Here is a 27,554-nt window from a genome sequence, read left to right as displayed (position 1 = left end):
TAAAAAATAATGTCGTCTGGGTGACACAGCTGGTTGAACATCCGACTCTTGATTTCAGCTCAGGTCATGATCTCATGGTCATGGGACAGAGCCCCGCATCGGGCTCCATGCTCAGCACGGAGTCTTCATGGGATTCTTTCCCTCTTCCCTCCGCCCCTCCCCCCATTTGTACATGCCCTCTCTCTCTCAAATAAATAAATAAATCTTTAAAAAAAATAAGTGTCTTCCCTAAGTATATCAGCATGGTACAGAAGGAGGCAATAACACAGTGATAGAAAACACAAGCTTGTAATAAAGAAAAAGTTTATTTTTAAAGATTTTTGGAAAATATGTAGTCAAGAATTTCAATCCCACACAGGAAACACAAGCCATGCCAAGAAGGCTGAAGTGCCGTAACTATGTTTATTGATACCCTTTCTATTTATCCAATGTATATCTGCTCACTGAAATCTTTGTTTGAAATTTCTGGCATTAATTCCCTGAAAAGGCCCAGACTGGCAAAAGCATTTTTACATACACAGCTGATTTTTACGTTACATACTTTGATATTTATACATTTGATATTTCCTTTGCACGTCTATGGCTTTACTACTTTCAAGACAAAAATCACATACAGAAATACATACTTCTCAAAACATAAAAGTCAACAGTTGTCTAGAATGTGGTTTACAATATAGGGGTTACAGACGACACATCTGTCAGGAAACAGATAGTAGTAGTAGTGCATCATACTGGACTCTGGTGAGGGGCCCTTCAGCCCAGGAAAACCCATTTATAATTCTTCTCTACATGTATAAGATAAACACCAAACTATTTCACATATATTATATCTATATAAACTTTTAACCAAATTCTGGTTTAAACATCACAAAATGACAACATGTAAATACAAACACAAATGTTAGGAAAGGTTTGACATATACAGGGAAAAACATGTCTTATGCATTATGAAGAGTTTTTACAGTCTAGCATAAAAGCAAATGTGGTTTAAAAAAAATAAAATCCATATACAGTTAAAAAACTTAGTCAAGCCACCTCACCTGGTGTAACAGATTTCACAAATATCATGTATTTAACATTATGCTCCAAATGTCCACGTATTGCAGAGATTGCTACATATCAATTAGAATGATGTCAGCAAAGATGTGCACACTAGAAGTGACCGCAAGTAAACATAAACCATGCGCTTCTGAGACAAGGATGCTTGACCTTCAATTAAAAGCCAGGTTAAAAACGACCACGAGGTAACTGTCTTTACAAAGGATTACATTTTCAAATCTAGGGCAGCAGACATGTTTTCCCAGCTACGCATGCACACAGTATCCTGTGGAAAAAAATGATTCACTTACTTAAGAAAGAAGAAAAGGTTTAAAAATTTTTTAAATAAATAAATAAACAACCAGAACTCGGTTCAGCTGGTGAAACCAGAGAGACACTCAAGCTCAGCAACATCCAAGAGGCTAAGGGATAAAACTAGTCATGACTGACCCTACATCAGCACTCGGAGTTTGAGTTTCCTGTTAACGTCTTACACCATTCTTTTCTTTGGGTACAAAATGTGAGTTTGAAAAGAACCAATGTTTTGGAATGACCAATGTAACTTGAAAACATCCTGCCATCTAACTGACAGGCGGCCTCCTCTTCTAACCCAGAACTTGGTCAACACAGACCGTGCTCCACCCGAAGGGCCTGGAGAAGGTAGGCTTCACAAGTCACCGTTATTCTGACGCAATGGAGCTACTAAAATACACATATTTGTTATTAAGAAAAATTAGAAAACACGTCTTTTTCTCCAGAATTATAAAAGATAAAATCTATTAATCAGTACTCTAATGTGATTACAGAAAAATAGCCAACTGAAGTTTAAAAAAAGCACAGGCTGTCTGTAACATTGTCCCCAATGCAGTTCCTGCATTTTTAATGAATACTTTCCACCTGTTTTGAGGAAGGAGCACATAGATGCCTTAGGTGTCCATTAGCATATTCAAGCTTGGGTCAACCAGTCATCCCTACCTACCCTTGGGGTAAAAGTTTATTACACACAACACCTGTTTCATTGTTGAGTCTATTCTAAGGAATTATCTGCCACTCGTTCTTCTAAAGGTAAGAAAAGGTGTCAGGAAAATATTCCTTGGATTATTTCAGAATTCGAGAGAGACATCTGGCAGTTTGATACTTTTATTCCTCCTCCCCATCACAATTTCCTTCTTTTAAAATTACAATCGACAACTCACATTAAGATTTAATCACATTCATTTAAAATAAAGGAGAGCTTTTCAATAATCTTCCCCGCTCCAGAGAACTAAAAGGGTGAGTGGGGCTCAGCGCCAGTAATTATGAGGTTGGTACTATAAAGTTCTAACTTGGACACAGGTGTGTCACACCCAGGAAAGACTTTACACACTTGCAAACTTGTGCTTTCTTTCACATTTTATGAGCAACACAGGTTACTTTCAACTTCACTGCTTCATGAGTAACGCAGACATGTGTGTCTTGGGTGGGAGACGGTCACCAAAGCGGTCTCTGCGCGCAGAGGTCAGAGTTTCACCAGAGCAAAAAGCAAACACCCTTCTCCAGGAGATTCTCTCCCTTTTGAGAAAACATTCTCCTATGCACCTTGTGTTTGTCAGATTATGTTAGCTGAAATGATACCAATGAGTGGGAATTCTAGAGGAAAACCAAGAACAAACTGAAAACAGAAAGGTGGAGAGGACCGCACCTCCTTCCCCACAGCATGTGCCCACGTGGCCCGGCGAGGGCGAGGGGCACAGCCTTCGGTTCTGCCTCCAATCGGTGCCCGCAGACTTACTTCTCTCGGTAGTACAGCAGGTAGTATTTTAGGGGATCGGGCAGGGGGAGGCTCAGGACCTTCTCGCGCAGGAAGTTCACTGGCGGGGCTGGCTTCGTTTCCGGCGGGGCCTTGTCCTCCTCCCGCTGTTCCTCTTCCAAGTCCTCACAGCTGTTGTCATCAGAGGGGCTGGAGATCCGACTGGCAAATACCTCTTTGTCCAAAAAGACGATGGTCTCCATGCGGCGGCGGCGCACTCTCCTGCGCTTGGCCCTGGGAGTGTTCTTCAGTCCGTTCCCGCCGCTGCTCACGGTCTCCTGACGGATGACCTTTTTAATGGTGGCCCGGATGGCGATGCGAGCCAGGTCCTGGAGGCTTCGCACGGCCAGCGGCGCTGTGGAGCAAAGGAGGAGAGTGTCAACCTCATGTGTGAGCGACCCACACAGGACAGGGCCCTGACTCTGGAGAGCCCACCGGTCACTGCCATTCGCGGGGCTATTTACAGCGCCGGCACAGGGGAGCATCTGGCTAATGTCAATCACAGCTGTAACGTGTATGCACGTGGTCCTTCTCAAAAGGGATTTTCAAACAGACTAACCCCAAACTTAAATGAGGAAAGGAAGAAAGGCCGTTTGTCTCATCAGTCAGAAGCAGAAGAAAACCATGGGTTGCAGCACTTTGCTTCCTGGACAGCCAGGTTCATGACTCTGTTTACTGTACTCGATTCTGGGTTCAAGCTCATCCAATGGGAACACAGAGAACGTAGGCCTCCAGAATTCTTTTATCTATCTTTACATTTTCACAGTACTTTACAAATTGAGTATTTGTTCCTTTTTCTTATTAGAGAAAAGCAAATCCAAAACATTTTTAATAAGTACAAAAACTCCAAAGCCTACTAAGGAAAAATAAAATCTGGTGATTAAAGTCCAGCTCAATTTAATGCAGGTGGTACACACATGACAACAAGAGCTTTGTCTTGAATGCGGAGGGATTAGGAGTTGTGTGTTAAATACAGTATACTCAAAGCCACCATCACTTTTTTTCCCTCCAGTACCTAACTTCTCCCCAAAAAGAAGACCATGTACAATACAGGGAGGACTCGTAGGTTGACTGTAACAGTTAATACATATCAGAGAGGCCTACACAGAATCCTGTGCAATGCTCCCTGTTCCACAGGAGCCCTGGGAAGCACCGGGGCCCCAGGCTCTCAGCACCTTCTCCCTGTGTCCACACCAGGCCTCCTCTCCTGCTCAACCATCTCCTCCTTGTTGTCCAAAACAGGCTCCAGCACTTGCCCCATGACGCAACACCACAACCATGACTCTCCGCTCACTACACCCACCTTTCCTTGCTCACCCCTCAGTCTGTTGAACCGACTCCTTCACGGGTGGCCAGACCTCCGGCCACCAAATGCTGGCCTCTCTGGCTCTCCCCCAGGTGCCGCTGGAAGGGAACGGACTTGGCCCAATTCTCTCCTGCCAGCTCTCCCTCCACCTCAGCTATAATGTTCCCTCAGGGGCTGATTCTATTTCCCCTACTGTGTGCCTATCAATCCTTGCTTTGACATCTAGGCTGTGGTTCTAGTAACAGACACTCGGAAGCGGCCCCCAAGGCTCTGATCTAGTCCCTGGGACCCAAATCTACCTAGGTCTACACCCTTCCTCAGAAAGACCCTATGTGCCTGCTCCAAAATCCCTTCCACCCGTAGTTGCCACTGCCTCCACGGACACAACTTTGCTACTTTAGAAAACTCTGGCCCAGGAAGACAAAGTTACAAATAACTGGACTGTTCACCTCAGGAACCATAAACAACATCACGATTATTTATCATTCAGCATTTGCTCTACAGTTCTGGCCTCAAAGCTGGCATCTCGGGGTACTACCCTCTGAGCTGTCATAACTCTCACCCAGACCCAATCAAGCGCTCACACCAAGAGGCTTGTCTTCAACCAAACACCCAAGAAGCCTCATGGATGCACCGACTATGGCCTCACCTCCTGACACTCAGGCCGTGTTCTGCAAGGCCACGCCCTGGCTGATTGCGAGCTATGTTAGCTTCTCCTGGGGAGATTCCCAGGGAACACAACAAATTCACCCTCCAATCAGCCACCAGGGTCATCCAGAAGACAGAAGCACCACACATCTGGCGGCTTTCCACAGCCTCCATGATAAACTCAAGTCTAACCTACATAGTGGGCTAGTTTCTCCTGTACACCCCCACCCGGACCACACCATGGAGCGCGCATGTGCAAAGTCCCCATCAGCCTCTGCTCATGCCTTTTCTCCCTTTCTTCTCTCTTCAGAGACTTCATTTTCACCCAAAATGTCCCATCCTCTGTCAAACGCTCCCTGGCCCCACTCAGCCCCTTTCGGTATTCCACTGCTGCTCATTACCACATTTCACAGACCGCATCTATATAGCATGTGACCTCCACTTAGCAGAGACCAAGGCAGAGCATTACTATCTAATAAATGATTCCTCACAAATTAAAAAAAAAAAATACTGGAAGGAATTTGCCAACATGTATTATCTTTGGGTGGTAAGATCGTGGTGATTTTTTTTCCCTTTTCATGCATTTTACAAATTTTCTAAATGATTAGAATGCAGAATCCATGCTGAACAGCTTTACCTTAAATAAAATCATTTGCAATTCTCATTGCCGCGTAAATTTCTATTTAAATTACAAAACAGTATCTGGATAAATGCTGGCCCTGCTCTTCGCTCTTTCTGGGCCCACATCTGGAAGGAGCTGAAGGCACGGCCTAGCCAGGTAAGGCTCCAGGGTAAGCCTCCTACCACATACTGCAGACCCGCTGAAACATGTACCCCACAAGGCAGCCCCAAGGAGAAAAGGGTTCCCATGACTCTGAGTCCTCTGGCTGAGTGGTGCTGGAACCACACTCTCTCTGTGACACCTCCCCACACAGCAGAATTAACTCCCTCTCATGGGAGTCTTCTGCTTTCAATGGCATGACCAGCAATAATTCCTGCAGATTTAAAAGGCAAAAATAACCTAAAACAGGCTGAAAACCCATTACAGCTCCTTATAATTTTTCATTCTCTTCAAATCTAATGCGATTTTTTAAAAGATCTGAAAGATAAGTAAGGGTCTTTGTACTTACGTAACTGGACAAGTCTTGATTTTCCAGACTCTGAGTGACAAGGCTGGATTAGAGGAGCAAAAGAAACAGCCAGAATCTTTTTGGTTTCCCAAGCAGAAGGACCGGTTCGTGTTATCTTAGTCAACTGCCCCAGAGAGAAAATGAGAATATTCAAAGATCTGGCTACTGTTACTTTATATTTAATCATTCCTACATACAAACTAAAAAAACACAGATACGCTAATTATGAAATAACCTGACAAAAGTGGCCCCACATGTGATGTGACATGAAGTACACATAACGTATTAATATTATTGCAAGTACATTTTGCCTGAATATGCTCAAAGCCTCCAGACCTAATTTGTTTACAAGAAATGCGTATGTTAAAGAAAAGAAGTCAAAGGATAAGAAGAGACAATCAGAGGAGACAACTTCCCTGGGCTCTCCTCAAGAGTCAGTGCCAACAGTAAGGGGCTGGCAGGTGTTCTAAAGTCAAAGTCATTAAAGACATTCACATTCAGGATCACCTGCAAGGACCTCAAGGCTATTGTTTCTGGAGGACAGAAACAAAAAAATCTTCTTGCAACAAGGTGACCACATAGCCAACAGCAGCTACTGCTGCAGTTTCACAGTGACTTCCTTGAGGGTGAGTTTCTATGTGACATCACCACAACACAAAGACTGGCAGTGAAGGTCATCAAAACATTTCTTACAAGTCACAGTATTAGGGGTACCAAAGAACCTAGACAGACAACATGGCCCTCTTATATGTTCTGTGTGATGGTGCCAGCTTCTGAAAGGCCCAAGCAGGTCACGGTGTTATTTTTGCTTGGCTTTGACATGTTAAGATTATACATTCTTGTCTAAAAATACCTAAGCCAGCAAATCCTCTAAAAACTATGATTCTATGTCATGAATCTTAGAACTGAAAGCATTAAAGTAGCCACATACTAGATAAACATCAGTAAGTCACTCACATTCTTGTGTACCAGCAAAACTATTTTTTTAATTCATTTTTTTAAGATTTTATTTATTCATTTCAGAAAAAGAAAGTACAAGCGGGCAGGGGGAGGGAGTGGGGTGGTGGGGGGAGAAGGAGAGGGAGAAGCAGACTCCCCACGGAGCAGAGCTCAAGTCCAGGACTCTGAGATCATGACCTGAAGCCGAAGGCAGATGCTTAACCAACTAAGTCATCCAGGCACCCCCCTCCCAAAAACTTCTTTTTAAAAAACATCTTTTTAAAGCTGAAGTTCTAATTATAATAAACATCAAATATTTAAAAACCATCAATAAATAATGTGTGAACCCTAAAGGAAAACTATAAATCCATATTCCATGTTCCAGACAAGGAGATGGATACTGAAAATATGTCTATGATCCTCAAATTAATGTACACATGACACAATTCCAATAAAGTGTCTGACTTATTTTTCTGATACAACAAAGATTTCTAAAATAAGTTAAGTAAAGGGGCACCTGGGTGGCTCAGTCGGTTAAGTGGCCAACTCTTGACTGCGGATCAGGTCATGATCTCAAGGTGGTGGGATCATGCCCCGCATCTGGCTCCATGCTCTGCGCTCAGTGGGGAGTCTGCTCCGGGACTCTTTCTATATGTATCAAATAAATAAATCTTTTAAAAACTAATAATAACAATTTAAATAAAGACATATTTAAAACAATATTCTGAGAAAGAAGAGCAAACAGGGGGACATCTAGCCTTGCCATCTACAACAATGATAGCAAGAAGCTGTTGGCTGTCGGCAAGGGTATGGATGACTCCTGTCCTGTGCTGCTGAGAGCAAAGCCTCTGGAAAGGCAGTAGGCGAAAGTTAAAATACAGAGTCTAATCAAGCACTTTTGCTTCTGGGACTGCACCTGAAAGAGGTCATGGGTGTAGACAAAGATTAAGAATATCCACAAACATGTCTATGCACAGCCTCTTCAAAGCAGCACTACTTATAAACAGCAAAAGAGTAGAAAGAACCCACATACTCATCAAAAAAATCACATTCTCATATACCAACAAAGAACATTTTTAAATAAATAAAATATAGACATAAAAAAGAATTTCTATTTATGCCAAACATCAAATACTTAAAATGAACAATAAATGACATATAAAACTATCAGTTTTTACTTCGTATGTTTGGATGAATACACGGAATGGGAAAAAACGTGCATATCTTCACTTAAGTTTTTGGGGTTTCTTTTTAAGACTTTATTTATTCACGAAAGACACAGGGAGAGAGAGAGGCAGAGACACACAGGCAGAGGGAGAAGCAGGCTCCATGCAGGGAGCCTGACGTGGGACTGGATCCTGGGTCTCCAGGGTCACGCCCTGGGCTGAAGGCCGCACTAAACCGCTGAGACACCCAGGCAGCCCCACTTAAGTAAAGTTTGAAAAAAAAAAAGTGTGTTTGCTTATATATTATTTGAACAAACAGACAGACCAAAAACAAAGTGGTTACCTACAGGTAAAGTGGAGGGTACATACATCTAAAAATTCTGTGAGTATTCATTATTTAGATTTTGAAATTTTGTAAATATCTCACAAAGTTATAAAACCTAAAATGGAAGTCCCTAAACATTGAAAACAAATAAGCTATAAGTCAGGCTGGCAGTGTAACCTCACAGGGAAGCATTATTTCCAGTGACTTTAAACCATACAAATTTGGGACGCCTGGGTAGCTCAGTGGCTGTGCGTCTGCCTTCGGCCCAGGGTGTGATCCCGGGGTCCCGGGATCAAGTCCCACATCAGGCTCCCTGCAGGGAGCCTGCTTCTCTCTCTGCCTATGTCTCTGCCTCTCTCTCTGTGTCTCTCATGAATAAATAAAATAAAATATTTTAAAAATAAATAAATAAAACATATGAATTTGTACATCCCCAGGAGAATATCCGGGCAATCTGAGGGCAGTGAGAGACCCAGCCTTCCAGTATGGGACAAAAGTGATGCTGTTGTAAGACAGAAGAAGTCAGAAAAACCCTCTGGTCCTGCATCTGAGCTCAAGTACCAACATAAACCCATGGTGTGTTTCATGTCCAAAAACCAAACCAACAAAAACATGTGTGTGTGTGCGTGTATATGGGGGTGGACTTCCCAGCTCCAGAGTTCCACTGAAAAAACTAACCCGACTAACCCAGCCTCAGATTCCCACAAAGGCCCCACTTTTGCCCTCTAAAAACACTATTTCCCACTGAACTTAAAATTAACAAGGATCCTCAAAAATGGTTAATTATAATTTTGTGGTACAAAATACACAAAATGAGTGCGGAACATCTTTTCTTACCAGCAAGTAACAAAACTACTGAGGTTATATCAGAGCCCAAGAGCCCTACTGACCAAGATAGGAAATCTTAAGCTTCATTAAGAATCATACAATGATTAAAATATTAATCTATATCCGTGAATTCACACCGCCAGTAGAAATCAAACAAAATCTTCCTATCCACCACCTTTAACTGATGCTAGAGAACCAGATTATTGAGGAAACTGATAAACAGAGCTTAAGAATCAGAATTTATCCAGCCTCTCCTTATAAAGTATACCTAGGGTAACCAAATAATTGATGCGAGTGTTTCTCTTTACATTAAGTATTCCAGGTACTATATAAAGTGGCAGGATACAAAATCATTGTGCAGAAATCCACTGTATTTCTATACACTAATAATGATGCAGCAGAAACAGAAATTAACAATCCCATTTACAATTGCACCAAAAATAATGAAATATCTAGACATAAACTTAAAAAGGAGGTGAAACACCTCTACTTTGAAAATTATAAAATACTGATGAAAGAAAGGGAAGATGACACAAAGACAAGAAATAGATTAAGGACCTAAACATGATACCTGAAACCATAAAAATCCTAGAAGAGAGTACAGGCAGTAATGTCTCTGACAACAGTTGTATCAACATTTTTCTGGATAGGTCCCCTGAGGCAAGGGAAACAGAAGCAAAAATAAACTATTGAGATCACATCAAAATAGAAAGTGTCTACACAGCAAACAACCAACAAAGCTAAAAGACAACCTACTGAGTGGGGGAAGATATTACAAATGACATATCTTATAAAAGATTAGTATCTAAATTATATGAAGAACTTATACAACTCAACACCCAAAAACTAAACAATCCAATTTAAAAATGGGCAGAAGACATGTATACACATTTCTCCAAAGAAGAATCCAGATGGCCCACACTCACGTGAAAAGATGCTCAATATCACTCATCATCAAAGAAAGGCGAATCAAAAGCACAATGAGGGGTGCCTGGGTGGCTCAGTCGGTTGAGCATCCAACTCTTGGTTTCAACTCAGGTCATAGCCTCAGAGTCATGAGATCGAGCCCTCACTCAGCACGGAGTCTGTGTGAGATTCTCTCTTCCTCTCCTCTGCCCCTCCTTCTCATGCTCTCTCTCTCTAAAATAAATAAATCTTAAACAAAACAGAACAAAAAAACCCACAGAGATATCCACCTCACACCTGTCGGAATGACTAAAATCAACAACACAGGAAAGAAATGTTGGTGAGGGTGCAGAGAAAAAAGAACTCTCCTGCACCATTGGTGGGAATGCAAACTCTGGAAAACAGTGTGGAGGTTCCTCAAAAAGTTAAAAATAGAGCTACCCTGCGACCCAGCAATTACACTAGGTATTTACCCAAAGAATATGAAAACACTAATTCAAAGGGATATGTGTACCCTGATGTTTATCACAGCATTATCTACAGTAGCCATGATATGGAAGCAGCCCAAGTGTCCAAGGATCGACAAATGGATAAAGAAGACGTGTGTGTATGTGTCTGTGTGTGTCTGTGTGGGTATACACACAATGAAATATTATTTGGCCATAAAGAAGAATGAAATCTGGCCACTTGCAACAACATGGACGGAGCTAGAGGGTATAAGGTTAAGCAAAATAAGCCAGTCAGAGAAAAACAAATAGCACTAGTTTCACTCACATGTGGAATTTTAAAAACACAACAAATGAACAAAGGAAAAAAAGAGAGACAGAGACAAACCAAAAAAAATATACCTACAGAGAACAAACCCATAGTCACCAGAGAGGAAGTGAGTGGGGGGGGGGATAGGGAAAGAGGTAAAGGGGGTTCAGAGGACACGGATGTTGATGAGCACTGAGTGACATATCCAAGTGTTAAATCAGCGTATTATACATTTAAAATATAATACTGTACGTTAACTATACTGGAATTAAAATTAAAAGAAAAAATAATTTGAAGTACTAAATGAAGAGAAGTGACGGAATCAGAATGTATTATTCTGCATCCCTTAATGAGATAATGGATCAGGACCACAAGAGCACCGACAGCGTCGGGAAAAGAGAAACAACAGACATGATATGCCTCTTATGGAGGTGTAACACCTGGTAAGTAAGTATTCTTGCACCCCTCCTCCCCCCCAAAATTAAGTCAAACTGGAAACTAAGCAAGTCTTTAGATCCAACTAACAATTTATAGTGAAAATAGGGAACAGAAAGAATATGTAAAACATCACCACAGGGCTGTGTAATCTCCAAATCCAGACTATAGGAAACTCTGTAAGACAAATGACCTGATTTCTTCAACAAGTATATTGTAAGGAAAAAGTGAAGAACAAAAAAAGGAGAAGTTATAAACACTTAAGAGATATATAAGCCAAGGGTTCCTGGCTGGCTCAGTGAGTGAGTGAAGTGTGCAACTGTTGCTCTTCAGGTCATGAGTTCAAGCCCCAGGCTGGGTGCAGAGATTACTTAAAAATAAAATCTTTAGGGCAGCTGGGGGGGCTCAGCGGTTTAGCGCCACCTTCAGCCCAGGGCGTGATCCTTGGAGACCCCGGATAGAGTCCCATGTCGGGCTCCCTGCATGGAGCCTGCTTCTCCCTCTGCCTGTGTCTCTGCCTCTCTTTCTCCCTCTGTGCATCTCTTGTGAATAAATAAATAAAATCTTTAAAAAATAAATAATAATAAAATCTTTAAAAAAAAAAAAAAGAGAAGGACCAATGAATGAAATGCAAGACATCTTGCAATCTTAAATGGAGCCCCATTCAAATAAGTTATTCAAACAAATTTTGAGACAATCAGGAAAATCTGAACACTAGCTAGCCAAGAAATGACTGGTAATTTTTTAGGTTAATAATGGTTTTGGGATATCTAAAAAATAGAGCCCTTATCTTTTATAGATACACACTGAAATATTTATGGATAAAAATATTGCTTTCCTTAGTGATATTCACTACTGCCTGCATGTAACAGTAAGTAACAGAACATGACACATGCAGCCTCACGTGCAATTCCAGGAGCCAGAGGACACACTATGGTCAACAAACCCACAGGATACTATATAAGCACTCAAAATGATGACCTGGAATGTCACATGGCTGAAAATTATCTCATGAATTTAGTAAAACATCATAAGTTCTAAACCTTCTTGGAAAAGGGTACAAACTATAAGAATCATATGCTAATATGGCTTAAGGTGGGGATTGTGAACAATTTTATATGTTCTGGATTTTCTACAATGAATGATTACTTTTTATACAAAATAAATTAAATGGTAACATTTTTAAATTGCAGAAAATCACACAAAAATGTACAGTCTCCTAATTTTTATCACTTCCATTTTTCCCTAGTTCTTTGTGATGGAGACATTATTCCTGATGACCAATTCGGGTCTGATTCATCTTCTTATTGATTACAACGTGTGTTTCTCAAGGAAGCACAATAGCAACAACATACAGAAACATGCATGACCAAACAGACTGAGATGAGATCCCTCCTAAGGAAGGGACTTCTGTGTAACACTCACTGTCACAGAATTTAACAATTAGAATAGAGTTACTCTCATGATTTTTATATGTAATTCTAACAATAGAAGAACCATACTAGAACAGCTGTGGGGGAAGGGAGGGAGGTGGGAGAGAGAGGGGGAGAGATAAGGAGCCAGAAGGGGGGTGAGGGGTAGGTTTTACAACACGGGCTCCAGGGTGCCCTGGCCCAAGTGAGGGTATCTGTGTGACCTGTCCCTGCCCATGTCCTCATCTGTGAGGGGGAGGGATGGTCATGAGGAAAGCAAGGAAAAATGTATGTCAACTTCTTGGCACAGACCTTGGCCAACAGTTAAGCGCGTCAGTTATGACAGGGGTCTGACCTTCTCTTCCAGTGGCATGACAAGGATGCCTCCTACTTTGAGAAGACTCTTCATGTACTCTTCATGCTCTTTCTGCACACCAGCCCCACAGTACACACGATCATACTGAGAACAATCTGGAGAAATCTCTAGGCAATTGCCAGTAACAAAGGAAGGTTCACAGAAGTCAAATCTAAAAGCAAAAAAATATTTTCCATAACTGAATAGATCACCTGTAGCAAGTCTATACAGTAAATCTATACTAACCACAGGTTATGTTCTCCTTGAACAATCCAATAGTGATATAACTGACAGAGCCAGACTTCCTATTATGAAAGTGAACATCATAAACATGATCCAGGCTTAAATCATCTACCCTCCAATCATCACTGTCTTTGCTCTCTTTTTATAAATCATTACCTTACTTAAGATCTACCAAAAACAAGTAAAATGAGGGGCACCCGGGTGGCTCAGCCAGTTAAGCACCCAACTCTTTCAGCTCAGGTCATGATCTCAGGGTCATGAGACCGAGCCCAGTGTTGTATCGGGCTCCACACTCAGCAGGAAGTTCCCGAGATTCTCTCTCTCCCTCTCCCTCTGTCCCACTCCTGCACTTGTGTGCACGTACACTCTCTAATAAATACATGAATCTTTAAAAAAATAAAATATAAAAACAAGTAAAATCAAAGAAGACTACACTTGGTATTTCTAAAAAATGTTAAACTCCAAAATAAGAATTTTAATGCCTTAAATAAAAATGGCAAGAGGTAGTTATATATACTGTTTAAAGACAAATCCAACAATTCTGTTTTTGAAACTATTAGGTGATAAAATGTTTCCTGTGTTGGAAACATGAAAATTGAGTAAAATGAACATTCTATTTCCTTCTCTTATTATGTTGGTGAAAAATCACCTTCCCCTGGTATCATAGTTAAAAAGAACCTGAAGCCCTCAAAAGCACAAAATATTTAAAAAATAATTAGAACAGCTATGCATATACCCCTGGTTCTCCTGCCAAAGCTGAATCATGCTTGCTAGTATATGAACACTAATAAATTTATTTCTCCCATCTAATAAAAATTTTAAATTGTAATTCACACAGCAATCCAAGGGTAGTATTTGATCTTACTTGTCAAAGCTGTCGCTGGTTCTAATAAAGAAGTCCAGCTTCTGCCTTGCATATTCTATTACATCTGAATGGAGTTCAACCCCGTGGTTCACACCAAAAGGACCTAAAATGTTTCAGAATAAGAAAACTTTTAGAACTAGGGCAAGAATTTTACTCTTTATTTCTATTTTATCAGCTGCAATGCACCAGATTCAGCATGTATAATTACATGAAGAAATTCGCGAGTTTTTGAGGTCTAACCACGTTATCAGACCTAAATCACTCAAGCTAATCTTTAAATATGCAGGGTACACAATGCTCATCACACTGTAAATACTGGTTTCTTTGAAATTACCAACTCCACAGCTTTCCTAAGCCTGGGTCACGCGGCTCTCAAACTGTTAAAGAATTATTTGAAGACATAAAAAAGCCAAGATCTACAACCAATAATTCAAGATCTTACTAATAAATTGAAGAAGAAAAATGTATTTCCAAATGAAACTGTACTCAGGACTATGTTCCACAAAAGGTCACTAAAACAGTCAAATAGGGACACAATTATTTTGATAATCATTAAAAGAAAACTGTAACTGGGGTTCCTGAGTGGCTCAGTCAACTGAATGTCCGACTCTTGATTTCAGCTCAAGTCATGATCTCAAAGTCGCAGGTTCAAGCCGCATGTCAGGCTCAGACTCAGCTTGGAGTCCGCTGCAGATTCTCTCTCCTGCTCTCCCTCTGCCCCCCTCCCACTCATGCACACACTTTCTCTCTCTTAAATAAATAAGGTCTTCAAAAAAATTTAAACAAAAGAAATAAAATATAGCCAAGTTACAATGAAACATTTTTTATATCTAAGGAAATTTATCAATAATCGGCAATAAATTGATGAGAAAAGTTACAAGCCCATTTAACAATAAAGGTGTTCCCTCCATATAAAACTGCCTCTGGATGAGATCTACTAACACAGCTTAGATGAGTCACTTTGTTGTGGGAATCCATTTATATGAAGGTCAAAAACAGGCAATGCCTATTTGTGATGATGGAGGACAAAGCAGCGCTCTCCTCCCTGGAGGCAGAAGGGCAGCATGAGAGCTTCTGGGATGCTGATTCTACTCCATACTTCGTTCTGGGTGGTGCTTGTATGAAGGTGAATACTTACAGAACAATTCACCAAGCTCCACACCTCACACTTGTTCATTTACTGCAGATTAACTTACACAGCCATTTTTAAATATCTCCATGTAAAAATCAACAGGGCAAGTAAAACTTATTTACTAGACAGATACACTGAAGTCACAGTGCAGCACCTAACCCTACAGTCCAACAGAAATACTAGAAAATAAGCAACCATCTGTGCTTCTGTATCTTTACATTTTGCCACTTGGGCTTACCTGGTCCCCTGACAGCACAGCAGCCACCCCAGGCCAAGGCTTCCCTCTCCACCACCTGGACAACTCATCTGGGGCTCTCTTCCCTCAACATCTGTCAAAGGCACACCTGCTGCTAAAACATTCTCTGATTAAAACACACCCTACCTGAGAAGTCACATTTTCACTATTTACAACATCAAATCCAAATTATCCAACTTCAAGACCCTCTGTCAAGTCCCTGACTTTCATCCCCACTGCTCTCTAGCTAGCAGCACCTTTACTTTCTCAGTCATCATAGTTTCATTAGCCCCTCACCCTTTATCAACACCTATTAAGCAGTTAATTCTAATAATAGAGAACACAGCTCCTATCCCCAAAAAGCGTTAACACCAAATAGAGCAAAACACATAGCCCCCAACGCACCTCAATAAAAAGAGGACTATGAGGGGAGGGAGCACATGGGAAGAGTCAGAACTGACACAGGAGGCCCATGGCACTGAAGCCATACCACAAGCCCCCGTGCCCCCCCACCCTCCAGGGAGGGCACTCCACTCCCTAATCTCATAGCACTCTCAGGTCAGCCGTGTGCGGCACAAAAGGGATAAAGTTCAGGGCCAGGCAGAAAGGCAGGTGGGTTCAAAAAAGAGTCAGACTCCAGGCCTCACATCAGCTCTGGAGTGACGTGCATGAAGCAATGCTGAAGGCGGAATAAACGGGGGAGGGTGGCCCAGAATATGTGGTATCCAGACAGAGACGCCAGTCCAGCGCGTGCAGCCTCCTCCCTGCAAATGCAAGAAGTCTACCCGGGAAAGGAAACTCCAGTCACCTCCTTAAAATACATCACAGCATTACAGAGTATTCACTGCAACCCCCAAAAAGTTTTCCTTCCTTCCTTTAGATCTCTCCCCATCTCAACAGCTAATTACATTCCCAGCAAACAGGGGACTCAGAGAAGAGAAGCCATTTCTTTCTAATTCCTAGGGAATGTCAAGTGCCAACAGGTCACCTCACATTTACTGTAAGAACTGAGCATCTCAGTTCTTTTCAATAGCATTTCTAACCTAGTCTCCCCAAAACAGCATCTCATCCTTAGCTCCCCCAATTTCTCTGCCCCACTGGAGGGAATCACCCTTCCCTAAGTCCACAATGATACATAACCTGAGCTATTCCCAAAGCAGTCTCAATCCAAGACAAATTAAGTTCAAAAAGTATTTAGCTTTAAAAAAACAAAACACAAATAAACCTATATATTTGAGGATAACAATCTATAGCCTAAAGTCATGATCAGTCTAAAAACTTCACCAAAGTCTTCAAACTTATAAAGAACCAAAAATTTGATTCCATACTCAAAAAAATCAACTGTTACAGTTAAGATTTTCTCTAACAACCATAAAGAAACGAAGTGGTGGCATCCATGGTGACGACTAAAAACAGGACATCTAGCACCTGCACCTGCGGTCTGGATGCCACCCTCTCTCACAGATGCTGCAGCAGTCCCAGCCCTGCTTCCTCTTGAGAGAAATCTTTTAAAGCACAGGTGAGCCCCTGTTACTCCTCTGGCAAAACCGTTCTACCTCTACTCTAAAAGCAGACACCTAAACCCTCAATTGTCTGGTACTGTTGTTTCAATAACAAAAATGCGAATTTCCAAAAAAAAAAAAAAAAGCCAATTCCCATGTGCAGCCTTACAACTTATTTGGGAAAAGAGGCAAAAACTGTGAAATTCTTTCCATCCCTGGAATTTATTTACACTGCCTGGAAGACCTTTAAGTTCCAGGGAACTTTAAACTTAGTTTACAGAAAGAGTGACAAGGCAGGCTGGGTGATTGTATTAAACAAAAAAATCACTGGAAAGCCCCAATTTACATAATTCTTGAGGTGCTCTGTTGTCCAGAAGGAGGGTGTGCTGCACAGGCAGTGGAGGAATCCCTCCTCCTAAACCTGAAGCCCTCCCTTCACCAGCCCACCGATGACTCCATATAAACGATACCAGACCCAGACCACGGCTCAGAAGGCCAAGGGCAATGAGACAAGGTCCCTACAGAGGAAACACTGCCAGCAGACTCGTCTCTCCCACACTCCCCACAGATTTACCTAGAATGAGCCCCACCATCGAGCTGAGGTAGCCCGTGCCACTGCCCAGGTTTAAGAAGGAGAGCCCCGGCTGCAGGTCGAGGGCTTCCATCACTTCTGAGTAGATGCAAGGGGCAGAGAGGTGGATGTTTCCATGCTTCCACGCCAAGTCTTTATAAGCGTTTTCCTTAAATTCTTCAAGATAATAATCTGCGCGGTCGATAGCTCGGAAAGCTTGCTCTACTAGCTCGGTCCGGATGTACTGTGCTTCCTTCAGATTGTCTATCAGCTCATCGTTGTCTTCACCAGCACTCACAGCACCTCCCATCTTCAAGATCACGCTTAGGCAATACTGTAATTAAAAATGTTTTAAAAAGCTATTTACATCGACGGTAAGAGCACAACAGTTAAAGTTCTAGTAACATGCCAATTTCAAATTCTGAATTCTGAAAATATCACAGATGGGATGTATTTTGTCAGCACCCACCTGCCCAAATTCAGAAGGAAAAAGTTAAATATGAAATTCTATTATTTCCATCCAGAAGTAAGCTTGTAATTTATAATATCAAATGAATTCAAATGAACTTGAGGTAGCTAATGCATATTCGACAACTGAAAACATCATTAAAGTATGAATTCAGTATTTTACTACAAGTTGTCAATCTACGAAGTCAGGTATTTAGAATTAAAATTATCTTGAATATAAATCTGCCTCAACAGGGATATATTCATGTACGGCAAAGTCAATGGATATAAGCATAAAAAGAATATACATATGGTGTAACTTCTCTTTGAATATTTCAAATGCTACAGATGAGTTTTGATAAATAATCTTTAAAAGAAAAATAATATGAAATAAAGATAAACAACAAACAATAAAATTATTCGCTATTTAATTTTCACATTTACCTGGTGTCCTAAATTTTACCTGACAACTCTATGCCCTCACAGACACATAAATACCAGGTCAAGGAATCCATCCAATCTGTTCACTTGGATATACAAATTTCTGGCAAAAACACCACTAACAAAACTCTTACCCAAAAGGACCAATGGTGACATTTTATTTGTAACAAATACGAAATCTGTTTCCAGGCTATAGCTGCTACAAGAATCCTACGCCCACTTTGGAAGTATACGTCATGCAATCTTTCTGCCTCTTTAACAATAAAAGGTACATTGCTTACCTTCTTCCCAACTGCTTTCAAGAAGAAAAAGCAACAATGTGATGCCCTCTGAGCCACATGCTAACATACAATGTGCCTCCAACTAATTCACAGGGACCTCATCTTCATGAACCATAAAAATATCTTCTCCAATTTTATACATACCCCATGTAACTCTTTCCAAAAGAATGATTTTACTTCACACAAAATGGTAATGTTTTACAAAACACTTGATATAAATTGCTGGGAAAACCAGGAAACACCAGGCTTCACAAAGACAGACACATTTTCGGATTCAGAACTTCCATAATAACGTACTATAATTTATTATTACAAAGTCTATCATTGTGTTCCCCCTCACAATCCTCTGGATTTCAAACAGCAGAACAAGAATCATAAATCCTGGGGGAATAGATTCCATATACATACCCCACACACACTACTGGCAACTGTGATGGGAGAGGTTTTCCCAGGAATAAAAACACATGATAATCTTCAGCTTCTCATAACAAATATGTGAAACGTGGGGCTTAGTATAAATGCTCTTCTGCTTCATGGTTGAACAGTTCATTCTCATCAAGATTTTAGAGATGAGTAATATGCTTTCCAAATCACCAGGATGGTCTAATTACTAGATTTTCACCTCATCAAGTTGTTTCAGAGCCCTTGTTAGGTTATGGTCCACAGCCAGTTAACTTAGCCGATGGGACAAAGTGCTAATGAAGTCAACTTTAATCTTCAATAAGCCACTTAGTTCTGAGGCTACAGTCTACATTCTTAGTCTCCGACAGTCACCTTACATTTAGGTGACCATTTAAAAGTGGAGTTGCGTTCGCTGTCTAAAGGTCTATTTACAAAAAGGCCTGGAAATCATACAGCTTCCATGGTGGATCTCATGTGCATAATGCTCTACCATCCCATCTCAATACCATCATTCCATCTTTGGAAAGCGAACACTAACTATAGATTGGATAAATTTTATTTTCTACTAAGTCATCTATCACTTATTTTCAACTCCACCTCACTTTGAAAGTTTATTCATATCCAAAAGCTAGAACTTTAGTAAAAAGAGCTACAATCTCCCAGTCACAGGAGGTCATGGAGGTAAATTGGGACCAAGCAGTTATTTTGCTCATGATCACACACCTGTGCGAAGGGAAAGCCAGAATTCAAACCCAGGACTGTCTAGCCAAAGGCCTCCATTCTTTACCCCACACCAAATGCAGCTTTTAAAAATTCCCAAAGGAAAAACCTTCTGTAACACGTAACATGTTGGTAATCTTTGCCCCACATGACAGACTAATTAACAACATGGTCACCCTCTCTGTTGCCATTGGTAGGATGTGTCACCATCTACGGGGTCTGAGAATATTAACTTTGCCAGGTCATCTATCACTCCCTCACACTGAACACCATCACTACTTGTTACTGACCCACCCAGGTTCAAAGATATCCTTGCCAGGGATCCCTGGGTGGCGCAGCGGTTTGGCGCCTGCCTTTGGCCCAGGGCGCGATCCTGGAGACCCGGGATCGAGTCCCACATCGGGCTCCCGGTGCATGGAGCCTGCTTCTCCCTCTGCCTGTGTCTCTGCCTCTCTCTCTCTCACTGTGTGCCTATCATAAATAAATAAAAAAAAATTAAAAAAAAAAAAAAAAAAAGATATCCTTGCCAAAACAAATCTGGATCTAATCTAGTCAAATCCAATTGTCCCAAGTAATGGGAAATAATTTTTGGATGCTGTACTTGATTATACTTTGTAAACCTCAATGTAATTCACCACTCTGGGTAACTGGCCCACAGGACACCTTACTATCGTACTGCTCCTTCCAAAACCAACTGCCAAGCACAGTGTGGGGGGAGGGGCAGCAGCGGGCATGGGAAGGCCTCATGATTGACAACCCAACCAAGGAGGCTATAGCTGGGCCAGTACAGCCTGAATCCGTAATGGGTGTTTGCGACCCCAGCCTACGCTGGGTTTGTCAGACAAACATGGAGTGCCATGTTCCAAGCTGAGTATCACTTAAGGGAAATATGCACAAGGGAATTTCATGTGGAAAATGAGCTGGGGAATAGGATCTTGTAGCGTAAGCCATGAAAGGTTTCTCTTTTCTGTAACACGAATGCCTGACTCAAGTTTTGATTGGTGAGGAATAAATACTTTGTGTCCTGCCACTCAACGCCATGAAGAGTCAGGCCACCTCCCTTTGGAGCGTCCTTTGTTTGAGATCAGATCTTAGAGGATTTCCATGAGAGACTTTTTGGGACACTTGTCTTTTCTCTACCCATGCTTTAAATCCCCTCTTCTGCTTTTAAGTCCCCAATAAAGAGCAAGCCTGAGAAGCCCTAGGCTCCCACCCTCAACCCCAATACAAGCAGAACCCCAGGCCTGTGCTCCCCTGAGCGCTCTCTTCACAGCCCTCCACCTCACTGGTGGGCCCACATATGCCGTAAAATTTCCAGGTTCTGTGAATAATAAACAATTATTTATTTGTTTGTTTATTTATTAATTTATTTTTAGTTTCCTGATGGTTGTCGCTGAAAGTTGTCTTTCCACCCTAACAATAGGGGCCGGTCCAACCACACCGGTAACTGATGGAGGCCCGGAGAAAACAGAACCCAAGCCACACCTCCTGCCGGCAAAATAATAGAAGAAACAGACTCATCTTGAAAACCAGAACTCTGCAAGGAACACATGTAGAGGGATTTTTTTTCAAATACTTGAAAGGCAGCCACCTATACATACACCATTCCCGGACCTGATAAAAGCTGGGTCGGTGAGACACGGTAGGTGAGAGTAGTTCTACGTAACACAGAAAAGCTTCCTGACACCTAGAACTCAAGGCCTGAACTGTTCTCAGGCCCGGCCTCGAGCACCCCCGCCCCCGGGACGTCCCAGGCCAGGGACAAGCTGAAGTGGGTCCAGGGGCCTCGGCACCGACCCGCCGCGCAGGTGCCCTCCTCCACCTGTAAAGCGGAGTCACAAGCACAGCCACAAGGTCTGAGTTTATAGGAACCTTACTTCACTAATTCTTGAATGACAGTGTACTCGACACCCAAGTGGAGTTGGTTACTTCAGCCACTCTTCTGCCAAAAAGAAAAGAAAACCATTACAGGCCTGTGATGAATAAAGGGGAGGCGGAGACCCCTTCGAGGGCCGACCGAGCACGCACAAACTCGGGAGGCACATCCCACGGGGGAAAAACGGGGGCCCAGCCCAGGCGGCCTCCTCCCGGCTCCGCGAGGTCGGCCCGAGGTCAGGGCCGTGGGCGCCCGAGGTCGGCCCGAGGTCAGCCGCGGCCCCGCCTCCCCAGGCATCCCCGAGGCGTGGAAGGCTTTGTTTTGGTTTCGGGTTGGTTTTTCCTTTTTTTTTTCTTTTCCAGAGATTTAATTTTAAGTAATCTCTACACCCAACACGCGGCAGGACTCACAACTGCAAGATCCAGGGCGGGAGGCCGCGCGCTGAGCCCCCGGGCGCCCCCGGACCCGCACCTTCCTGCTCCGTGAGCTAGGGCCTGGCTGCACGTCCGCAGTCAAGCACGGGATCGGGATCGGATCGGGATCGCGTAAGCCCCGGGCACCAGGACACAGACCCCGGGAGGCCCCGCCGCTGCTGGGCAAACCCCGGGGCGCAGGGGACAACCCCGGGGCGGAGCAGAGGACAGCGACACCTCGAGGCGTTGGGGGGTGGGGGAGTGGGGGGGTGCGGGAGGGGGAGGAGGAGGAGGGGAAAGGAGGGGAGGGTTGAGGGAGAGGAGGAGGAGGAGAAGGGGAGAAGGTTAGGGGAGGAGGGGAGAGGAGAGGGAGGGGAAGGGGTGAAGAGGGAAGGGAAGGGGGAGGGGAGCTCAGGGACGGGAGAGGTCGCCGACCCGGGGGGGAAGGCGCGCGGGGAGCCCGGGGAGGAGGGGGGAGGAGGGGCGACGGCTAAGGGCCGCTGGGGGGGAGGGGAGGGGGGAGGAGGGGGGAGGAGGGGAGAGAAGGGGCGGGGAGGGGACGAGGGCGCCCGCGGAGGGGCTGCGGGCGCGCGGGGCCGGGGGAGGGGAGGACGCACGGGAGGGAGGGGTCCGGGAGACGCCGCCGCCCCCGCAGGCCGGGCCGAGGCCGGCGGCGGCGGCTCTACCTCCGGGCTGGGCCGCGAGACCGGGCCGCCCGGCCGCGACCTGCAGCTCCTCGGCGCCCCTCGCCCGTCCGCCGCCCCGACCGCCGCCGCCGTAAACATCCGCCGCCCCACTGCGCAGCTGCGCGCAACGGCCCGACTGCGCGTGCGTCCCGGCCTGGCGCTTAAAGGGGCAACGGCCGGTGGGCCCCGGCGCGGTCCTCGCGGGCGGTCCGCGGGGCGGGGTGGAGGGCGGCGCTCCGAGCACCGTTGTCCCCGCAGCACCCGGAGCCCAGGCGGGGAAGGGCCGGAAGGGCCGCGTGATGGACACTGAGTCACGGCAGGGGCTGCCCTGGCGGGCGGCGCGGAGGGGACGTTGGAGCAAAAGTGGACGAGGGGAACCCACCTGCGCCGGAGAGGGCCCTGGGCCGCAGAGCGGGACCTCCTGCCGCGGCCGCACCCGCACCCGCACCCCGCGGCCCGAATCCCTCGGGGCCTCAGCAGGGAAGCGCGGGGTTGGATGAGACTCCGCCAAGCTCGCCCGGAATGCCCGCGACCCCGTGCGCCCCCTGCCCCCCCTGCGCCCCTGCCCCCGTGCGCCCCTGCCCCCCCCCCCCCGTGCACCCCCGCCTCCATGCACCCCTGCGGTGGAGCCGGCCCACAGTCAGCCCCACCATGTGACAGGTGACACACACCTAGCGTCGTGGATTCACAGGGTTGGGTTCCTAGAGGACGACGGAGCTTGGGCAAGGGGCAGCCTCGTACGACTTCCTTGGGTCCCATGAGGCAAAGAGAACTGTTTCTGCACAATCCGAGTGGGAACAATCGGAAAGGAGCATTATTCAGTTATGAAGTTAGTGAGTCGTGGAAGGAAGGGCCTCCAGAAGAGCGCCCTGGGGTGATGTGCTGGGTGACACGAGGAGCGGCTGCAGACCCCACAGACCTAGGGAGCCAGGGTGTGCGTGCACCCAGGTGTGGGCCACACGGTGCAGAGGAGGGGTGCGTCTCAGGGTCGGTCAGGGTGGTCCCCGTGAGGCCGGCTTGAGCTTCCGGCGGCTCGTCGGACACCACGTAAGAGGCGGAGCCCCGAGGGTAGACGTTTGACCGGATCTCAGAGCGGGGAGTCACCTTCAGCAGCCTCATGCCTTAGATGTTGTCCAGACACGTGGCCTCTGCCCAGGCTGCCCTCCAGGTAACAAGAGTCTGAAATACCTTTGCTGGACATCCTGCATCTAAGATCGTTCTGCATCCCCAGCATGGCCTCCTGGCTCTGTGTTCAGGTCCACTGGCAGGGCTTTGCTAGATGCTGCCTCCCCTCCCCACCCCTGGCCTCCCTGGGCCCTGCCCTCTTCTGCTGCTCTGATGCCACACATCCCTTCCCAAAATGCTTGCGTAGCCTACCCAGTAAACTCTGTGAAATCCCACCCCACTCTTCCTTTCACTGCAGCCGAACCTCACATGTGGTTTTCCACATGAGCTTTTAGCAACAGAACCTTTTCTTTGAACACAGTTTTGTAAGTCACCCCATCTCTACAACAGTTTACAAGCACTGCTGCTGTTGGGGAGAGGGCTTGCCACCAATCTCATGACCTTGACCCTGACCAACCTCATGATCTTGACCCTGACTCAGAGTCCTGCCTACCTGCATACCTTTGGTCATCTGTGACTGTTTCAAATCAGAGCCTTAAAGCCATCCTTGACCCCCTCCCCACTGTCAGGGGTATGTCCTCCGTATACGCCACCCTGTCTTGTCCCTGTATCCCTCACCTTTAGCTAGGAGAATGTCTTAACTGACCTCCTGCCTACCCTCTCACTACCCCTCCCTGGGCTCTGCCAGTGGTCTTCCTAAAAGCACGGTATGATCACATCTGTCTTCTGTTTAGATCTTCCCTTAAGACCCATCTGCTTGGCTCTCCCAGGGTTCCTTCCCCCACCCCCTCCACATCAGTTCCACCATCCATGTTCCACCATCATTATTAATCTTTGTAGAGTGTCACACTAAGTTCTTTACATGGGTTATTTCCATGAAGTAGATACCAACGTGATCTCTGAGAATGAGAAGAGCTGCCTCTGACATTGGGAGCTGGCCTGCCGCTCACCACAAGGCCATGTATTCCGTTGGACATAAGCAATCTTGCAGAGGCACTCCATTGGGTACAGTGAGACAAAGTGTCCTAAATATGCCCAAGCACAGACCAAAATGAGGTCCCTGAGTCATGCACAGAATCTCAAACGTGCTCTCTCCCAGTCAATAGCAGCAACCCCTGCTCCTTCATCAGTTATAGATGCGCCTCCTTCTGCCCTACCCTCTTAGAGGTTATGGCTTATTGAGAGGCCTTAGCTTCCTGGCAGCATCCAATCCACTCAGAGTTTCCCCATCTGTAAAATGGAGGTGTCGGTGCTCTGCCAAAGGCCACCAGACACACCAATAGTTGGATGTGCTTGTAATTTTTGTCCCAGTGTGTGGGATGCACACCATGGGGAGCTGTGGGGTGTTTCTAAACAGGTGTTGGGAAGATTTACTGAAGGGTATGGGCTTGGGTTGAGTGATCTGTGGGCCACTTATGGTTGACCTATCTGGAGGAGGAGTCTCCAGGCACAGGGAATGCCAGGGGGTACCTGGACACCTGTGGCTGGAGCCACAGACAGGAGGTTATGCTGTTATCGTCAAAGTACAGTATTAAGGCTTCCTTTGGTTTTAAAGGTAGCCCTTTAAAAAAATGTGGTTTTTTTTTATTGTGGTAATATATAGATAACAAAATTTAGCATTTTAACCATTCTTAAGACATAAAATTTACCATTTTCGCCATTTTTAAGTGTACAGTTCAGTGGCATTTAGTACATTTCTCATTGTTGTGCAACCGTCCCCACGATCCAACTCCTGAATTTTTTCATCATCTCCAACTGAAATGTACCAAGAAACTCTGAAACTCTGACCAAGATGGACTGGACTTGCTGTCATGCCTGAGACAACCAAGAAATGGGCTAATATGTGAAGCAACAGTTCTCAGAACCTGGACATTGTGCAACAAAGCTCAGCGACTCCTGAGAGGTGAGAAACCAATGGGCTGAGCCCTTACAGTTGCCCAACTCACTGCTGCAAGTCTTCAGGCTACAGAGTAGGGAGGGGCATCCCAAGGAGAGCCTGGAGGGCTCCCTGAGTTGAGGAGATAAAATGGAGAATGCAGGGAGACCAAGGTGGCTAGAGGTCCCAGCGCAGAGTCCAGGTGGGGAGAAAGATATGTAGAGCAGCTCCCCTGCAGTGTTCAGTAGAGAACTAAGCAGCACATGTGTGTGCGGAAACTACCGAAGGCCAGGGAAAGAACCGTGTCTGTTAGAGCTAACACTGCCCATGGTTGCACGAGGCAGAAAGTGGCGTGGGTTACCAGCAGCCACACTGGAAAAGCTCTAGGTTCAGGGAACAGCGGGAGGAGTACGCAGGAGGGTCTTGCCTCAGGAGTGAGTGAGTTACAGCCCACCCCAGACTGATCACTGCTCAGACCCTACCTAACCTATCAGAGAAAGATCTAAAAGGATCAGATTGTTTCCTGGCCACTGTGTCCCGGAGCAAAGCTCAAGCCTTGCAAGCATACAAAATATCCGACACTCAACAAGGTAGAGTTCACAATGTCGGGCATCCAATCCAGAATTGTCAGGAATATCAAGAAGGAGGTGTAGCAAGGAGTTAAGTGCAGAAATAGAGCTTATGTAAAGATAACCAAATATAACTTCTAGAAATAAAAATTACGATGTTGGAGTTGAAAAATACAGTGGATGCTCTTAGCAGCAGATTGGATGCTGCTAAAGACAGGGTTGAGGACACAGCAGTAGGAACTACCCCAAATAAAACACGAAGAGAAAATAAAATAAATTAACAGCATCCAAGGCAACCGTGGGACAGCCTCACGTGGCCTTACACACAAGTACACAAGTAGTGACTGTCCCAGAAAGAAGGGACACAGGCTAGGACAGAAGAAAATAGTGGAGAAAATGCTGGAACCTTTCCCAATTTAATGAAAACCCTAAACTTCACTGAGCCCCAAGTGCAGGAACATGAAGAAAAGTGCCAAGGTGCAATACAATCAAATTGCTCAAGACCAATGATAAAGAGAAAGAATCTAAAACACTCAGACAACAAAGACATGTTACAAACAAAGGACTCAGGAGCGGAATGACGGCAGGCCACGGGACGGCGCATTGACCACCAGGCGTCGCCCCTGCATAGCTGTTGGGTGGAGAGGCTCCGGACTCGGTCCTCCAGAAACTGGAGAAATAGTTCTTCCTCGTGGTGGGCCATCAAGGACTAGGCATTCTGTAGCCAGCAATGAAATGAGCCAGTTTTCAGACTGGCCTCGAGCTTCTCTGCTACTCCTGCTATGCAGGTGAGTGCAGTTTGATGTTATCAGAAAGAATCGGTGAACTCCAGTGTATTCATATATGTAAAATGATTGAGAAGGGAGGCGAAAACATAATTTCTCGTGTTAAAACAAACCACTTTAATGAGAAGCTAGTAATGCATGGGCACAGGGAAAAGGTCTGTGATGGTTTATTTTATGTGTCCAATGTGCAAGGCTATGGTGCCCAGATGTTTGGTCAAACACCAGTCTAGATGTTACTCTGAGGGTATTTTTTAGATGTGATTGACATTTAAATCAGCAAACATTGAGTAAAGCAAATTACCCTCCGTAATGGGGTCGGTTTTATCCAAGCACTTGAGGCCCTAAGAGCAAA

The 27,554-nt window shown here is 44.8% G+C and overlaps 1 protein-coding gene across 6 annotated transcripts; it reads right to left on the bottom strand.

The window, feature by feature from the left end:
- Positions 1-286: 286 nt before the first annotated feature.
- PCMTD2 (protein-L-isoaspartate (D-aspartate) O-methyltransferase domain containing 2) lies at positions 287-22,960 on the bottom strand. Of its 6 annotated transcripts, none has more exons than XM_072801855.1 (8): positions 22,848-22,960; positions 21,750-21,814; positions 17,585-17,915; positions 14,142-14,244; positions 13,034-13,205; positions 5,912-6,035; positions 2,810-3,182; positions 287-1,324 (listed from the first exon to the last, which is right to left on the bottom strand). In XM_072801855.1, the coding sequence occupies exons 3-8, from the start codon at positions 17,889-17,891 to the stop codon at positions 1,279-1,281; spliced, it is 1,125 nt and encodes a 374-aa protein (XP_072657956.1). In that variant the 5' UTR covers positions 17,892-17,915; positions 21,750-21,814; positions 22,848-22,960; the 3' UTR covers positions 287-1,278. The 6 variants fall into 6 exon arrangements, with proteins under 6 accessions (XP_072657956.1, XP_072657959.1, XP_072657957.1 ...); XM_072801858.1 differs by having other exon boundaries at positions 22,779-22,871; XM_072801856.1 differs by lacking the exon at positions 22,848-22,960 and adding an exon at positions 22,159-22,430.
- Between the last annotated feature and the right edge of the window lie 4,594 nt (positions 22,961-27,554).

The sequence above is a fragment of the Canis lupus genome, chromosome 26 (genome assembly GCF_048164855.1).
Source record: "Canis lupus baileyi chromosome 26, mCanLup2.hap1, whole genome shotgun sequence".
Lineage (NCBI taxonomy): Eukaryota > Metazoa > Chordata > Mammalia > Carnivora > Canidae > Canis > Canis lupus.
This window is presented reverse-complemented; position numbering and strand designations above follow the sequence as displayed.

Excerpts from the sequence above, each read along its gene's own strand:
- PCMTD2 (XM_072801855.1), bottom strand. The coding sequence starts at position 17,891 with ATGGGAGGTGCTGTGAGTGCTGGTGAAGACAACGATGAGCTGATAGAC. Across the intron at positions 13,206-14,141 it reads ACCAGCGACAGCTTTGACAA|ATTTGACTTCTGTGAACCTT; the intron begins GTAAGATCAAAT and ends TTTTGCTTTTAG. Across the intron at positions 3,183-5,911 it reads ATCAAGACTTGTCCAGTTAC|CGCCGCTGGCCGTGCGAAGC; the intron begins GTAAGTACAAAG and ends TTTGCTCCACAG.